The sequence below is a fragment of the Vigna unguiculata genome, chromosome 4 (assembly GCF_037176805.1).
Source record: "Vigna unguiculata cultivar grain cowpea cultivar isolate G323 ecotype 2 chromosome 4, ASM3717680v1, whole genome shotgun sequence".
NCBI classification, from domain to species: Eukaryota; Viridiplantae; Streptophyta; class Magnoliopsida; order Fabales; family Fabaceae; genus Vigna; species Vigna unguiculata.
The window spans coordinates 39,507,540-39,525,935 of NC_140795.1; the positions used below are offsets into that span (position 1 = coordinate 39,507,540).

Here is an 18,396-nt window from a genome sequence, read left to right on the forward strand (position 1 = left end):
AATTATTGACTTTTTCACAAAGTTATAGTTATTTTTTTAAAATATCAGTAAGCATCTAGCATAACAAAAACGTGGAGTAAGAAATGAGTTTAATAATTACTACGTATTTAATATTTAATAATAAATACATGTATTAATTAAAAAAATAATATTAGTTAACATTAAAAAAATTATTAAGAATCACAAATAATAAAAGAAAAAAATCCTTCAATATTAATTATTTATCTTTAGAAAAAAAAATTATTAATTATATTAAAAAATCAATTTTAACCAATTTTATATTATTTTAACACATAACCGACCATGCACCGAATAACACCTAACAATCACTTTATTTATTTAACTACATGAATTATCTTGTTTAGAATAGATGGCAAGTGCCTCTCCAATAATATTGTATTAACATAAAATATTATTTTAATATATATCTTACTAATACTTATTACAGAAAAAATTATAATTTCATATTGTAATATTTGTAACTCTATTCCCTCAAAGATGCCCTGTTGCGACTCGAACATACGATAAATCTCGCTCCATGTCGGTATTTTTTTTAGTGTTTGAATTAATGCGTGTTGAAAGTTAGAGTAACACATCTGATTTGACATAAATAATAAAATTTTGCTTCTTTTCTTCCCTTTTCTCTTGAGATATTTTCTTTTTGTTTTTCCTCCACCAATATATAAAAGGTCACTTTCTTAAAATGACTACTCGTGCTCGGATTCTTGGGATTTCGCAGTCCATTTTTGTTGTTATGTGTCAGATACTAACTTCCTTCTCCCAAATACGTCAACATAACTTCTCAATCATTCTAATTTTTGTTATAATTTTCACATCTCAACGTGTAATTCCCACCGGAGTTGAAGCTGTGGCAGTGACACAGTTGATGTGAAGAGAGAGCAAGGTGATTGTTCTTCCTTTGGTCTTCTAATTCTCGCTTCACTTTCTGTGGTGTCATTCCCCTTTTTTGATGTGAATCTTTTCTGGGCACTTTCCACTACTCTTGTTCTGGGTTTTCAGGTTTGAAGCTAGAGCTTGTTCTTGTGTTGAGGTGAAATCAAGCTTGATACTTCATCTGGGTCTAGTTATAATTCCATAAAGTTTTGACTTTATGCTTACCAAACGTTCTTTGTTGCTTAAATGACTGGTGGGTTTTACTAGCTGGTTAAGTGTGCTCTTTACAAAAGCTTTTAATTATTAAGTGACGATTCGGTCTTCTGAGGCCCACGTGCCATGCTTATGAAGAGTTAAAAGGAGAAACTGGTACAAGTCTTTATGAGCTTGAGATTAGGTGGGTTTGGTTTTCTGTGGTAAATTCGGGTGTGTTCAGAGGGTGATGCAGATTTGATTTCTTGTGTATGATAAGTTTGGTCAGATTCTGGGATGGTTAGTAATGGGATTGAATATTTGTTCAAGCTCGAAAGAATCATTAGAAGGTTTTGATTGCAAACAAAAGGGAAGATCGTGGTCAGATGGGACACGACGAGTTGGTGACAGTTGACAACGTATCCAGATATGAGCTTGAATCAACTTCTTCTGAGAAGGAAGAGAATTGGAGTGAAAATTTGGAGCAGAATTCTTCAGACGTTAATTCTACATCTTCAGAGGTTAATTCTACACTTGGAGTAGGTAAGTGCTCATTAGCCCTGAGGAAAGGATTCTTTTATGACTCCTATCCTATTAGGTAGTTGATGACTGTGCAATAGGCATTATAATTGTTGTAAAGTAGGTTAACGAAAGTGTTTTCAGTCCTTGTTAGCCTCTTTTAGGTTGTTTTTAGCTGAACTAACTTTTTTGCCCAAGTATGGTTGGAGCACACTTTATTTATTTAAGGTATATTCTGATGTCACAACAAAAAGGTTTTCTGGCTTTGTACGATTAATACGCAACTTTGCAGAGAGTAATTTGGCAGTAGCAGAGCTGTAATAATATTTGAGGATTTGACCATGAAAAGACGAAAAAAATGAAGAGTTGATAATGGAGGAGTTTGTGAAAGTGTGGTACACACAAGAAGCGGGACAGAGATTGAGAAGTGGAGAAGGGGAAAGGATTTAAAAGGATTTCAATAGAATTAATGGCGAGATTTAGAAATTGCTTTTTGAATTGAAATCCTTTAGTCATTGCTGTTATGCATTCATCATTGTTTTGTCCTGTCCAGGACTCTAAGTTACTTTGCTTGTGTAAAATGCCTTATCCAAAGAGGAACCTTCAGTTCTATAAAGTATCCAGTTTACATTTTGTTTGACTTTCACAAATTTAAATGCTACATTAAAAGATCAAGTTATTTTCATCCTCAGAAGCTTTTTATCCTTTAAAAGGAATTTTGCTGGTTCATATATGTGATTGGCCTCGACTGATTCATGTGGCTGACCCTCCTAGTCTGATTGTTATTGTGCTTGTCTACCTCCTATCTTGGTTATATGCTGTATTGGATGACTATAAGCTATAGGCCTTGTACCTTTGACTATTGTTTCTTGGTTCTTTTGAAGATTAATTTGATGTTTTATATTGTTGAAATTTGCTCGCAAAGGTTTGGATCATTTCATCCCAGAGCCAGTTGGAACTGAGAGTAACCTGCTTGTTGCTGCTGACAATGAGATTTTGTTTCCTAAATCAATGATGGAATTTTGGGATTCTCCAAGGCAAGACCTAATAGTGGACAGGCTTTCAGAGTGTGAGAAGGTAGATTCCCGAGTTATATCTTGTGTGTGTGTGTGTATATATTCTTTTTCTACGTGCTTGTGCATTTCATTCAAATTTTAGTAAGTTATGTTCATATATTAATAATTGTTTATATGTTCTGTTTAATATTGTTTCAAAGATGCAAATCTGGACAATTGCTTTTTTTTACCTTTCATACACTTATGATTCAGAATTTGAATCATATACATATGAAAGATACAGTAGATATTGGTTTAATTCTAATAATATCAAAGATATTTACTGCATAATCAATGCAATTTTGTATCATGGATATGAATCACACTGTTCTATGATTCATTATCTTTTCTTTCACCAATTCTCGTAAATAAACTGAAAAATTAGTAAGCTTAAATTGGTAAACAAAAAATAATGGAAAGTGAACTTATGATCTTATTCTATTTGATTATTTGTTACTTTATTTTTCACTCAGTTATTCAACAATGTACTCTTTCAATATTTTATTGTATCAATTCCTTTATGCTAACATAGAGAATTCTCATATACTCAGATAAAACTATTCATGTTATTTTATGAGAACTGAGATTAAATTGTTTTGTCCACGTATAGTTTATAATTCTCACTGAATATTATATATCATATTGTTATATATTTGAATTTATTTTGTACTATCTCTGCATCTTACGTTTCGATACAGATTTGGACTCACAATAGTGAAGTTAACTTAGTGATTCACAATTTGGACTCAGTTTTACATTTTTTTGTTGGGGAATATGTGGTGTTTATAGTGTGGCTTAAGGTTTGTTTTGAGGTAATTGTGAAAATTAGATTATTTCAATAATCAATTATTGTTACAGTTGATTGTAATTAGAATCATTTTTTGTTTGGGTAATTCTACTGCAAAGTAGTTTAAAGATGATAAACTTTGTTTGAATGCAACAAAAAAAATCAATTTTTTTTGTAATAAAAACAAAATGTATCAATGTTTTTATAATCGGATGGATCATAGAATCCCTCCAGACACTAATTTAAGGTTGAATTGTTTAACTGTGATTGTAACGGTTTAATAAAATAATGATAATAATTAAGTAATACATAAAAAAAAGTAAAGAATCATAATATCATAACTTTGTGATGGTGAAAACTAAAACTTACTTTTGTAGGTTCTTAACATTTAAATGAAATACATGCAGAAGTTCAAAATAAATATATTAGAGTACTTATTTATGAATAATATTAATAACAAGTTTATATTTGGTTTAAAAAAGAACATATCAAATTTTTTAGATCTATCTTTTTTAAGAAAGAAAATTAAAAAGATGTTGTATCCATTTTTTTTCCATTGATCTACTACAAACCAGTTTTTTGCTGGATTTTGACCGGCTTTTGGTTCTTTGATCAGTTTTCTTCAAACCAATGCCATGATTTATTTAAATGGGTTACTTGACTACTTATCCTGTTCGACTGGCCAATTTTGTCTAGTTTTTAAAACACATGTCTGTGTGAAGTGGAATGGAAAAAAAAAAAAAAAAGCTGTTGAAAAATTTTCAGATTCATGAAAAAAAATTATTTTTCAGAAAATTTACTAAATTTCAGCTGATGTCCCAAATATCTAGCTTATTTTGCAAACAACTTATTTTTCGTAGAAATAACTGGAAAAGTTTTTCAAACATGGTATCCAAATACTTGAAATTTAGTTAAATATTATCTCTTCATGTTAATACTTCATAACTTCTCATAAGTAAATGTATTATGTGTTCATTTTGTTTTCCTTTTCTGCCAAAATTGAAGCATTAAGAGTTTTATGACGTCCGAAAGCCTTTAGGTTGCCTGCCTTTGAAGCTTTGTTCTTGACATTACTGTGTTTGTGATTTATGCATTAGAGTTGCCAAATTCTCTTGATTGGTGACAATACTTCTATGTTGTTTCTCAGCAAAAGCTGCTTAACCTTGCAAAGATACAAAATGATGGGACTGTTGATGTTGATCTGGAAAAAGATGCATCTCTTGTATCCGAATTGTTGAAGTTTCAATCTTCTGAAGAGTCAACAACAATGAGTGCAAGTGTTGTTTCTGAATCAAAAAAATCAGCTCCGTGGTTACAAATTGTCATGCTTGTGGTTGGGACTAGAGGCGATGTACAACCTTTCCTGGCCATGGCAAAAAAACTCCAGGCATGTTTGTTCCATCCAATTCTTCATGGTGCACATGAGAGCAGAGATGTCAAATAACTGTGATTAGTGTTTGCTTATTGTATTGAGAACAAATGTTTGAGATGTTGATAAACATTTGCTGTGAGAGTTAATTTTTCCACCCAATTTAATATTTTTGACTTTTTAGTTTGTGGTACTTCTTTTTCCCTATTCAGTGATAAAACCTTTACTGGTTATCCATAGGCCGACTTTGGTTTATACCATTCTTTAGCATGGTCAGGTTTACCTTTTGATTCTATTGTATAGACTCCAGAAATAAATAAAAAAAGAATGTAAACTTTAGAATAATTAAATTGTTGATATGCACGTTAGTCTAGATCTACAACTATAATACTCAAGATAAATATGATGGTAGTCATCTTGACAACAAGAGAAAAAATATTTGTGAAGTCTATTCCTTACTTTTGTTGAAATCCTTTTACTAGAGTGTAACCTTGTATCTTCTGCTACTGCAAGGTTCTTCTTTTAACCTATAGACCCACTTGTTTTGCAAATCTTCTTTCTTTCTGGTAGCTTGAGTAAAGACCAAGTTTTATGCTTCTAAAGAAATTTAAAATCATCTTCCATTGCTAGCTCCCACTTAATAACTATCCCCCACATAGTCTTAGCAAAATGTGCTAGCTCATTAGCATCAATTAACAACAAGTAATGCAATGAAGGACAATACCTTTGCAGTGTTACTATCACTCTAGCTATCACTCTAGCTGATGTGGGATCTCAAATTAAAGTAGATCCACTATCTTAATATAGTATCAAAACCATTCAGAGTTTATTCTAGACAAGATTTGGGACCACTGCGCCACTTGCTAATGGGTCCCCCTTGATTCTCGTGCACGACGTCCCCCTTGATTCTCGTGCACGACGTCTTCGGTGTGAATGCACGATGTCCTTGACATGAGTGAATATGTTGAACATCTTACATCGGCTAGAGATGAAACCAAATTATATTATATAAGGTGGGGCAAACCTTCTTTTATTGAAACACTTTTATAGAGTTGAGTTAGGCCTAAATTTCACTACTTTAATATGGTATCAGAGCCATTAAGAGACTATTCTAGTTGAGATTTAGGCCTATCATACAACCTACAATCAGGGCCCCTCGATTCCCACACTTGATGTCTTCAATGTATGGGAGTGTGTTATAGATCCATATTAGCTAGAGGTAAGACCAATTTACAGTACATAGGTGAGGTCAAACCTCACCTTATTGAGACGGTGTTGTAGAGTTGAGACTTAAATTTTTCTACTTTATTATTATTAACTTCTTTTTGACATTACTTACTCACATTCATTGAAGTTTTTCCTCTTACGTCATTCCCTTTTACCATTGCATTTTTATTTATAGATCTTGACTTATCATCTGTCTGTATCTTTCAATGAAATGCCGGTGGCTCTATTGTTAATGTAACAAAAAAGCATGGCATATTATCTAAGTATTTAATTCAGTTGTATTCATTTTTACGTTGTTGTGATGATAGTATATTCCCCTGATTGCTGTCATTAGATTTGTGCTACTTATCTTATTTGAGAGACTGAAAAATCATGATTTTCCAATTACTGTTAATGAGTTTTATATCAAAACCATTAGCTTTACTGAATTATCACTTCTTTTGCAGGACTATGGTCATCGTGTTAGGCTGGCAACACATGCTGATTTTGACACATTTGTAAAGAGTGCTGGTGTTGATTTCTATCCGTTGGGTGGTGATCCTCGTGCTTTGGCAAGATGTAAGAGGTTCCTTTTTAATGCTGCCCTTAGTATCTAATAATTTTCATTTTCAGATAATCTTATTTGTTTGAATTGTCTAAGAATATCCTTCTCGATATAAAATGATTGTGAAGTTATCTGCTGTAGTTGGTATTTATATAAGTAATAGTGGGGGTTAAAATGGGATTGCAAAAGTTAGCTAGAAAATAATTTGACCGCTTTTTAGAATCCTAAGCTTCAAACTTTTCCCTCTGATGAAAAAGATTTTTCTTTGTTAAATACTCAAGGATTGTATTAAAAATCCATGTCATTGCCAAGTGCCATCTACCATCTACGAAAAGAAAAAAAAAAAAAAAAACCAACATTACACCTAATAGCACATGTTATCGACCGACATTGGATGACCCCCAAATATGTAATGAAAATATCTCAACGTGAAAGATGCATTGGAAATTTTATATCTACTCAAAAAGGTTAATTTATACTATATGTAAATATAAATCTAATTTTATAAGTCAGTTTTATAGGATTGAGTTAGATTTAAAATCTATTTCTTAGGAGAAGGTTTCTCAAGAAATTTTGCTGCCGCCAAACACTACATTTATCTGTCTTATTTCTTTTTTCTGTTCATTGTATATCTTCACCAAATGTTAAACGTAAAACCAATCATGAACCGTGGTTTGAGAGTTTAAGTTTTTGGGATTGATGGTCCTTGCTATATATTTGAGCTTTTATGACTAAATTGTCATTGTTTCAATCCTTGCCACTTATTCTTCAGATAAAAAGTTGAATTTGAACTTTTGATAGGGTGGGCCTATACATTGTTCGTGCTTTAAGCACAAGGCCTTTCCTCAGATACAAAACAAGCATAAGCCTTCACATAAATATTTTAAATTTTGTAGGAGGGTTTATTTTTGAAGTATGCTAATTGAGTTATTTCTGTGATAGATATGGTGAGGAATAAAGGTATAATCCCATCTGGTCCAACTGAAATATCTATCCAAAGAAAGCAGCTGAAGGCTATTATTGATTCTCTTCTTCCAGCATGCATAGAACCTGATTTGGAAACTGGTATTCCTTTTAGAGCTCAGGCTATTATAGCCAATCCTACTGCATGTGGTGAGTGGTTAGAACCCAGAAGATTATTGCATTATGTTTTTCTTTATTTCATACTTTGATTACTATTGATTTATCTTTCGGTTTATTCCTTTACTTATGTATTACTCCAATTAATATTAGCATTAATTGTTTAGTGGACCCTACTATTCTTCTTAAGGAAAAAAGGATGCTAAAATTAAAATTTGAAATTCAAGGGCGATCATTTTAAAAGTGTGAAGAACGATGCTATTGTTTTTCTCAAATTCGTGAGAGTGATTGAATTGCACTACATTTTCTCCCTAGCGAAGATTCCTTTCATTTACAAGAGTATGCTTGTTTGTTTGTTTGTTTCATAGCTCTTTTTTGTAAATTGGTCTGGTGCAAGAGCTTTTGACTAAAATAGATAGAATTAACTTATGTTGTGTCTTGCAGGACATACACACATTGCTGAAGCCCTCGGGGTGCCCCTTCACATATTCTTCACAATGCCTTGGACGTGAGTTTAAATTGTTTATAACCTTTGAGTAAAAACATTACATTAGAGCACTTTAAATATGGAAAAAAGAAGGTTTGGTAAAAATATAGAAGTGTGTACTTGAAATATTAAAAGTCAAAACCGCACACATACCTTCTAAGAAATTAAAGCAGGAATAATTTTTCAAATATTCAGGTAAATGGAACATTTTCCTATCAAATAATTACCTATTATCCAATGGTCAAGGAAAGTGCATTATCTTTCAAGGTGTACTTTGAAAGATGTACTTTGCTTTGATACATAGATCAAAGGTAGGAATCAATGAAAATACACATCTCCTAAGTGAACTTACCATTTGGAAAGAGTGAAGGGTGTTGAGGGTTTAATTTTGATATAATCTTAGTGTAAAGTTATTGTACTCTGTCATCTAATCATGTATTCAAACATTATAAAAGAAATATGGACTTTTCTAGTTGTTATTACCATTGGATAAACCCAAGGTTTTAAAACATGGCTTGAAAAGTTGATGCTATTTCTTTTGAAATGCTATTTTTATAATTACTTCAAAATTCTGAGTTAGCTTCTTACATATAAATTTTTCAATAGGCAGGCCAACATATGAGTTTTCACACCCTTTGGCACGTGTTCCTCAAAGTGCTGGTTATTGGGTACTTCCTTTGCCGAAATTAGTTTCTGTTATGTGAATTCAATTAATTTTTGTGAATAAATTGCTGAACTAATTACCTATAAACACCCCTTCTATATGTCCTTGCCTTATCCAGCTGTCATATATAATTGTGGATGTACTGATATGGTGGGGAATACGGGGACTCATCAATGACTTCAGGAAAAGAAAATTGAAGCTTGCTCCTATTGCATACTTCAGTATGTACAGTGGATCAATAACTCATTTACCTACTGGCTATATGTGGAGTCCTCATGTGGTTCCAAAACCAACTGGTATGAAATGCTACAATACAGTAGCTTAATGTTCTTTTAAGAAAGTAGCATAATCTTTTGATTTTATCCTTTTGTATTTTTTTAATGAATAATCTTTTTGTTATTGAAGTATGAGATAAACCATAAGTTGTTACAGTCAAGGTAGCCTCAGTCCTTGAGTAATTCTGACTGGGAGTTGCTTAAAGATGGATAATTTGAATGTGGATATATCAAATTTTATGTTGTAATAAATAATTGGTTAGTTTTTTTCCCATTACTATATAAAGTTTTATCATGGAGCTGAGGACAATCTGACAGTACAGTTTATTTATATCATATTATGATGTTGAGTCCAGTACATAATTTCTAGATAATGTTTTTCAATAATACCTGTCTTGAAATGCTTAGTATATTATACAAACAGCTTTTACACTTTTACTTTCTGTCACGAGTGTGTTCCCTGCACTAATGTCATTTGAAAATTTGCAGACTGGGGCCCCTTAGTTGATGTCGTTGGTTATTGTTTCTTGAACCTTGGATCAAAGTATCAACCACAGGAAGACTTTGTCCGGTGGATTCAAAAAGGACAAAAACCTTTATATTTTGGGTTTGGGAGCATGGTATGATAATTTCACTTGTAGATATTCTTTTTATATGAACAAATTGTTTTTTTTTTCAGTTTAGTCCTTTTGTGTTTGGAGAACATTACTACACTCAGGGTTTTAATATTTGCTACTACTATCTTGTGAACTCAAAGCTTTCTTCAAAAGAAAATAAAGCAATGGACCAAGAAGCACGATTACAACTAAATTAAAAATATAATATATATATATATATATGTATGTATATATATATATATATATATATATATATATATATATATATATGTATATGTATATATGTATGTACGTACTAGCTAATGCTTATTGAAAAAAAAGTTTGCTTGGTTTTGGTTCATCATGGGATCCAACCCAAGATAATGAGTATTGTATGTGAACTATTGGCTGATTTGGCATATTGATATTAGAGTTGATGTGCATTTATGCAATAGAATCGGTTTAGTTATTTATCTTATCACCATTAACAGTTTCAGGTATACACTAAAGCTAGAAACTTGACATATTTTTACCTTTGTACTTGTACCATTATCAAAATTTTAGAATGAAATTCCGTAGCCTCTAATGAAAATATTGTTTCACTTTATTAGCCTCTTGATGATCCTAAAAGAACTACTGATATTATAGTGGAGGCACTGAAGGATACAGGACAACGAGGAATTATTGACCGGGGCTGGGGGAATCTAGGCAATTGTAAGTATTTTCCTTCAATTTCATTCTATCACCATTTGTTTCCTTTTTCTCAAATAATAATTTTCTATATAAATACCCTTCCTCTATGTGTATGACTGTAATACATTATGTTTTACACTATCATAGGGTTATTCTTCTTTTCCATTTACTTTCCCTTACGTATAGTTACCTGGTTAAAAATTCTTGAATTTTCTGCAGTCTTATAAGCTTTGATATCATGTTAAATTTCAGCTTAAAATAAATTGAATTTGCCCAAACTTTCCAACATAGAGGATGTTAGATGTAAGAGTATTAGAAAGCACAACAAAGATATAAATATGACAATAGTATAAAAATTGTATTACCCTTAACTAATATATATGAACATATGTTATTCATTTTAGATATTGATTATATTCACTTGCATTATGTTTTCCATTAATCAGCGGCAGAAGTTCCCGAAAATGTTTTCGTGCTAGAGGAATGCCCTCATGACTGGTTGTTTCCCCAATGTTCTGCTTTGGTAAGTTCCAATTTATATTTTCTTGTGGCTGATTTTGAAAAGAAAAAAAACAATCTTTGAGTCCCCTGGAGGGAATTTCCCTTTGATTTACAGCTCAGTCCTTAGGATATGATTCTTTCTTAATATTGAGATTATGTAGGAAATATACACTTACATGTCTGATCACAAAATAAATAGTTAACTGAGGATATTTTGGCACAAAAATGCAGGTGCATCATGGTGGTGCTGGAACAACGGCTACAGGACTAAAGGCTGGGGTAATATGCTCAATTGTGTCATAAAAGGAGTGTTTTTCATTAATTCAAGGATATGTATTACTTGATTTTTCTCATTCTTCTTTTTTACTAATGGCAATACCATAACTTGCAGTGTCCAACAACCATTGTTCCATTCTTTGGAGATCAGTTCTTTTGGGGAGACAGAATATATCAGAGAGGACTGGGACCTGTTCCAATTCCTATATCTGAGCTTAGTCTTGAGAATTTAACAAATGCCATAAAATTCATGCTCCAGCCAGAGGTAACTTCCAATTCTATGCAATGTGCATCCCTAATCCCAAAATATGTGAATAATCCTTGAATTTAAATATGGAAAAATTCCTTTACATCCTTTTGAGAGAGAATAACCGGAGCGATACAACATCAATAGAGTAAGTCAAATTCGCACATAAGAAATTGACATTACTTTTAATCTAAAAACTTAAGACAATAACTTTATGAGTCTTCTTTGTTATATGATGTTCAACTTTCTTGATTTTATTCGATAAGGAAGTTAGACTCAAAATTGGATTCTTAACAATAATCTGATTACCTATTATAATATGATATAATAATACTATTGGTTTACAAAGTCTTTGTAGTAATGAATGCAAAATCTTCAGGTAAAATCACAAGCAATGGCAATTGCAAAGTTGATTGAGAATGAAGACGGTGTTACAGCCGCAGTTGATGCGTTTCACCGCCATCTACCACCAGAGCTACCACTACCAACTCCATCTCCGGTGGTGGAGGACCATGCAAATCCATTGCAGTGGTTTTTTCTCCAACTAGCAAAGTTGTGCACTTTACCTTGTGGGAGTGTATAGTTCTTTTGCTTTTTTTACTTTAAGTATATTCTTTTTTTATCTTTTATTCATTGCATAATTATATTTTGTAGGAGTTTTCCCTGTTCTTAGTAATGAAAGCAGTGTTTAGCTTAGTATAATATTCCATTCATTTCTGTCAAAATCTCCTTTTGTGAGGGTTTGACTAATAGTAGTGATCTCGAAGTTGAGCATCCCATTTTTGGAGTATGTTCTTTAGTCTTTTGACTTTTTTCTTTTTTCCTTTTGAACAGTTGGAAGAACTAACCATTTAAATCATCTGCATATGGAATAGTCCATTTACATAACAATTTAGTCCTGTTGTTTATTTACAGTAATTACTACTAATCATAATCAAAATTACCCCATAATAATAAAAGTACTTCTCAGGCCAAAACACTTATCCTTGTGGATGATGTTATTTTAGTCAACTAGATGTACACGTTCATGATAAAAATTTAACTAAATAATATATATACACAAGTATATGCATATAGACCACTGCATTCTTAAACTTGCATATTTCAAGAGGGAAAGTTTCTTCTTGTAGTTTTATCTACGGATACGATATTTGTAATAGATACGATACATATCTGATATGTTGATACATTTATTTTGAAAATAATAGTACATGTTATGCGATATATACATGATATATAAATATTTAGAAATGTACAATAATTTTTAAAAGCATAGTAATTATTTGATTGTTATTGTGTGAAGTTAAATTAAAATTATATGTATTAAAACTGTCAATATAAAAAAATATAAATTATTATTATCATAAAAGTATCACTATAAAAAAACTTTTAAATAATACAAATTTTAGTAACCAAATATATGTTAGAGATTAATTTAGAGATCAATATCCTAATTAGAAATTAATTTAGAGACTAATTATTTTAATAGTTAAAATTTTGGTAGTTAATTATAGTGATTAATTCAGAAATCAATTATTATGGTAATCAAAACTTTGGTAGATAATGTTAATGACCAATTTAAAAATTGATTCATAATAAAAATTATTTTAATTATTAATTTAAAATCTAATTATAATATTTTTAGAACTATTTTAGTTGTTAATAATTTTTAGTTTTTAAATCGGAACCTAAATTAATTATTATATAGTAATTAATTATTTTTTGTTACTAAAATTGGTCATTATTCAAATATTTTTTTATGACTTTATAAATTATATACTTTATTGATAAATATTGATAAAGTATCTTAAAGTATTGAACACTGATGTATGTCAGATAAAAATATGTGATCCAAGTTAAAGTATTGATGTATCATATACCTTCATAAATCTCACAAGTCTTTTTTATTTCATTTTACTCTTTTAAAATTGTATAATTTAGATTTTATTTTTAAATTTTTGAATTGTATAATCTAGAGGTCAAAAATGATATTTGGATTGTGTTATTTAAAATTATTTTTTTTCTTATAAATATATTCAGATTGAATAATTTGAAAACTAAAATTAACTTTTGAATTAAATAATTAAAAAATAAAAGAAAAAACTTTTAAATTGAATAATCTGAAGAAAAAGAATAGAAAAAAGATTATGAAAGTGCAAACAAAAAAAAGCTATGAGGGTAGATGAAAAAAGTGTCTTTGAGATGGAACATGTTCATCCATACTCGGTATATATTACTGGTAGATGCTTTAAGTTGCTTTGGGGTTGATGTGACAGCATATAGGGATAGACAGTGACGGATCTTAACCACAAGTTTTGAAGGGGCTAAATAGTATAATTCTTTCATCATTAAATTATTGGATCATTAGTATAATGTTTTAAAAATTAGTTCCTCTAACTGAATAATTTGATCTTTAGTTTAATGTTGTGAAAAATATAATATATCTTGTTTTCATCTTCACGAATAATTTCACTTTTATCATTTTTGAATAATGAATATATTCTTTTATTCTTCATCAATATACCTATTTTTAAAATAATATTAAAAATAATTTATCATACCTTACTAAAAAAATTGAGAAGTGTAAATATTAAAGAAAAAATATAGTATAGTTAAGTAACAATTAAAATTCGGTTATGAAAAATACATAATACATTATTTTTTCTTTTATATTCATAAAAATGAATATACCAAAGGCTCATAAGATAAAAAAAACAATGTTAACTATTAAATTAATATTTCATTATCAAGTAAAATAAAAGAGAATTACTTTTCTTTTCTTCGAAAAAGAAATAAGACAAATGAGAAATGAGAGAAAAAATAATTATTTTTTTCTTAAAAAATAAAATATGAGAGTGAGAGATAAATACAATTTTTGTAAAACTAACAAGACAACAAGAAATGACATAAAACATATCTTAATAAATATTTGATTTAATTATTATTATTTTTTTATTATTTTTTAGGTCAAATATTTTAAGTTGGTCCTCCAATTTTGTTTAGTTTCAATTTGGTTCTGAATTTTGAAAAAAGGGTGAAATTTGGTTATTTTCATTAAATTTCTTGAAACAAATCAATGTTTTTTCATTAAACTTAAAGTTGCAAATAAAGATAGTTTGTTTTGTTGGTATAATTAGCATACTCTCACTATCAATCTTGATGAAATCCTTGTTCCGCTTTAACAAATTTAATGAGAATAACCAAATTGCATCAATTTTTCAAAAGTCATAACCAAATTGAGATTAGAAAAAACTTGAGAACCAACTTGATATTTTTAGATGAAAATAGTGACGAAAAGATTAATTAAACCTAAATATTTTTATTCTTTATATATTAAATTTTATATTTTATTATCTATTAACATTAATTGATTGTATTTTATAAAAGAAATAAAAAGTTTTCATCCATTTATAAAATATACTACTTATAATTTAAAAAATTTTAAAATTTTTTAAAATATATATATTTAAAAAAAATTCAAAAATCTTTGGGGGCCCATGGCCCCTCCCAGCTCCTTCTATGCTCCGCCATTGGGGATAGAAATACAAGTTCCTAATTTTATGAACTGCTTAGGGTTGATATTACATATCTACAACTACAAGTTCCTAATTCTGTGGCCACGTTTGAACAATAATGACAAATGATGAGCGTGTGAATTATGGGGAGAGTGTTTCCTTTTCTGTCGTTTTGATCACTAGGGATACTGTTTGCGACTTATTTTTCTCCCACATCTTTATTTATGTAATATATATATATATATATATATATATATATATATATATATATATATATATATATATATATATATATATATTATCCGGTTTTACAGAGGGAGTTTTATTGGGGAGAACTACACCAATGAGATATGAGTCTGATCACATAAGACACTGACACCACTCTCAACCCAAAACCTTAAGGCGTTAGGTTTATGTGGTTAGGTTCAGATCTCATTGTTGTTGTTCTCCCCGGTGAAACCCCCTCTGTAAAACCTGACAAGTGGTATCAGAGCTGATGGTTAAAACCGGCTCAAACAAGTGCAGTATGATCCTAGTATCGAAAGTCTTCCTGGCAAGGGTCCCAGGTAAGGGTTCCAGGTAAGCGTGTCCCGTTAAAAAGAACGACGGTACAAAAAAGGGCAGAAAAGGAGTACTCGTGGTTGGACAGCTTCCGTTGGAGGAGAATATATATATAGTATCTTTAATGTCTCTTTAAAGGTTTGGTTAAAAGATTCCACATTCTTAAGAAAGAAATATAGAAGACCTCCTAAAATCTAATAAAAACAATCAATCCCTTAAGGAAGGAACAAAAATCTAATGGGAGCAACCAATCTCCTAAGAAATAAAGAAGATATCCTAAAATTCGATGAGAGCAATCGGTCTCTTAAAATGACAAAAAATTCGATGGAAGTAACCAGTCTCCAAAGAATTAAACAAGATCTAGCAATTAGACTAAGAAATAAAAAGATGTAAGATATGATATGTGTTATACACCATTTTAAAATAGAAATCAAGATAACAAATAACATTAACATAATTCGAACGAGGAAGGAAAAATCATCTTCCAAAGATAACCATTTACAATTTGGATATCAACAACTTCTTTCAGGGGATCTAAAATTTGAAAAGTCTGCATCAAGAAAGAAGATGATTTTTGCTTGGTCAATAACAACGTTAAATTCATCCTTGAAGGAACATTGAGCCATTCACGATAAGTTTTTACGTCTCATATTCTTGAACATTATAAACTACAAAATGTGATATTAAGAACGATCTCATATTCTTGAACATTATAAACTACAAAATGTGATATTAAGAACGATATGCATCCTAGTAGTTCTTTTTGGAGGCCCAACATCTTTTGAACTTATAATAAGAGATATATTATTTGAATCGATAATTAAAAATTATTCACCCTTACCCTCTGCGATGCTAAGTGGGTTGTGTGATAGTAGGCCAAATATTATTGGGGACTCATTTACTAAAAGGCCGACTTGATAAATATTTATGGAGAGTTACACAAAGGATGTGAAGGGTTGGACAATAAAAGATGGACAATAAATGTGAATGACCAAATTAAATAGAATGTTGAGAAACAATAAAAAAAATGGAGGAATTTCAGAAAGCATGACAAATTAAGATAAGAGGAGATAAAGATAAGAGGAGATAAGAGGTTCAACAAAGACATATGAATTATTTTAAATGTCCTAGTTAATTGTATTCATCTTTTGACTAAAACTAAACATATTCTATATTTTAAAAAGTTTGGTTGAAATAAAAATACTAATTATCAAATACATGTCTAAATGAGAGACTTCTAAGAAAAAGTATTATGTGAATTAAAGTATGAAAAGAAATTTTCTAATTTACAGTTATTTTTTCAAGAAAATAAATTAGCAAGTTACGTCTTAAATATATTTTAAGGGTCTATTTTAAGAAATTTATAGTTATAAGTAATTAATCGTAATCTTCATAAAAGACTCGTTATTTAGTTTAAGTTAACAAAACTTTTATTTAAAGATATTTCAAAGTTTGAGTTAACTTGAACGTATTTTAAAAAATTGTAGTTATAACCTATCAATTTTTCTTTTTCTTTTTTAACTAAGCATAGGAATGAGATGATTGTAGGTTTGATTATGTCATCTTATATTTTAAATAAAAATTCATCTTAATGGTCATCTCCATTATGTATAAATTTTTTTTTCATTCTCGTTTTTATTGGACAATGGGAGTACCATATGGGGTCTATACCCGTCCTTTTATTCTTTCGAATATTAGTTAAATATTTCTTTTAAAAGAAATAAAATCACAACAAAAGAAAATATAATTAAGTATTTAATGTCAAAATCATATATATATATATATATATATATATATATATATATATATATATATATATATATATATATATATATATTCCTTTTACAATCAAATATCAAGAAAGAAATCATAACATTGAATATCAAATAAAAGCATCAAATAATAGTTGGCCAAATGTTAAATATAGAATTACCCTAAAATAAATTACAAAACTAATGACGAAAAGTTAAATATTTTAGATTAGTTAAAAATAAATAAAGTTGTTTTAGTAATGGAAAATGCATGAGTATGAAAAGAATATGTATTCACTCGTTTTCATATCAAGGAAGGAATTTTAAGAAAATATTTTGCGGATATCCATTAGCAGACCTTCCGCATGACAGAGGGAGCTACGGCTCCCTCAATTTTTTTTATTTAATTTGCTATATATATTTAAATTATTTATTTTTATATTATTGTATTATTTATTTATATATTATTATATTATTTATATTAATTTTTTAAGTTTTTCTTAAAATATCATACATACATTTTTTTCATTTTTTTTATTTTGTTTTGCTATCTCTTTTTATTTTTCAAAATAAAACTGTAACACAGTAAAATTGATGAGTTAAAAAATATTTTAGATCAATTAATTTATTCTTTTGAATTGATTTATTTTGTATTTTTTTTAAGTATATGTTTTCCTCTTATATGTAATAAGTTTGTCTATTGTGTATTAGGTGGTGTCAAATTCATATTTTTCTAAATAGGTGAGAGATAGTAAATTTATATTAGAAAAATTATGATAAAAAGTAAAATAATTGATTTTTTTTAAGAAGATTTATTCATGTACATCAATCAAACTTGAAAGATTTCATAAGAATCCAAAAATTAAAGACTACAACAAACAACTATCTAAAACTCTCATAGTTGCATATAATGAATTTAAAAAAATCTAATTTGACAACCTTAAGTTTTTTAAAAAAAAATCTAATTTGACATCCCTAAGTTTTTTTTTTTCCAAGTTCCGCCATTGTAGATATCAAAGTAAGAGTAGAAAGATTTTGGATACCCTCAAATTTTCATGTTCATCGATCAAACTTAAAAAATTTCATGAGAATCCAAAAATTAAAGACTACGAAAAACAACTATCTAAAACTCTTAAAGTTCCATATAATAAATTTTAAAAAAT

The 18,396-nt window shown here is 29.4% G+C and overlaps 1 protein-coding gene across 2 annotated transcripts; it reads left to right on the forward strand.

Annotated features, from left to right (window-relative positions):
• Nucleotides 1-696: 696 nt before the first annotated feature.
• LOC114181910 (sterol 3-beta-glucosyltransferase UGT80B1-like) lies at nucleotides 697-12,297 on the forward strand. Of its 2 annotated transcripts, XM_028068579.2 has the most exons (15): nucleotides 697-904; nucleotides 1,021-1,629; nucleotides 2,531-2,682; nucleotides 4,595-4,834; nucleotides 6,490-6,601; nucleotides 7,530-7,700; nucleotides 8,112-8,175; nucleotides 8,765-8,822; nucleotides 8,937-9,114; nucleotides 9,583-9,713; nucleotides 10,301-10,403; nucleotides 10,829-10,905; nucleotides 11,115-11,162; nucleotides 11,275-11,424; nucleotides 11,786-12,297. In XM_028068579.2, the coding sequence occupies exons 2-15, from the start codon at nucleotides 1,473-1,475 to the stop codon at nucleotides 11,987-11,989; spliced, it is 1,845 nt and encodes a 614-aa protein (XP_027924380.2). In that variant the 5' UTR covers nucleotides 697-904; nucleotides 1,021-1,472; the 3' UTR covers nucleotides 11,990-12,297. The 2 variants fall into 2 exon arrangements, with proteins under 2 accessions (XP_027924380.2, XP_027924381.2); XM_028068580.2 differs by lacking the exon at nucleotides 1,021-1,629 and having other exon boundaries at nucleotides 701-904.
• Nucleotides 12,298-18,396: the final 6,099 nt, after the last annotated feature.

Bases quoted from the DNA above. Each gene is read 5' to 3' on its own strand.
- LOC114181910 (XM_028068579.2), top strand. From the start codon at position 1,473: ATGGGACACGACGAGTTGGTGACAGTTGACAACGTATCCAGATATGAG. The intron at 9,714-10,300 runs GTATGATAATTT...TCACTTTATTAG, and splicing joins ATTTTGGGTTTGGGAGCATG to CCTCTTGATGATCCTAAAAG. The intron at 10,906-11,114 runs GTAAGTTCCAAT...ACAAAAATGCAG, and splicing joins TTCCCCAATGTTCTGCTTTG to GTGCATCATGGTGGTGCTGG.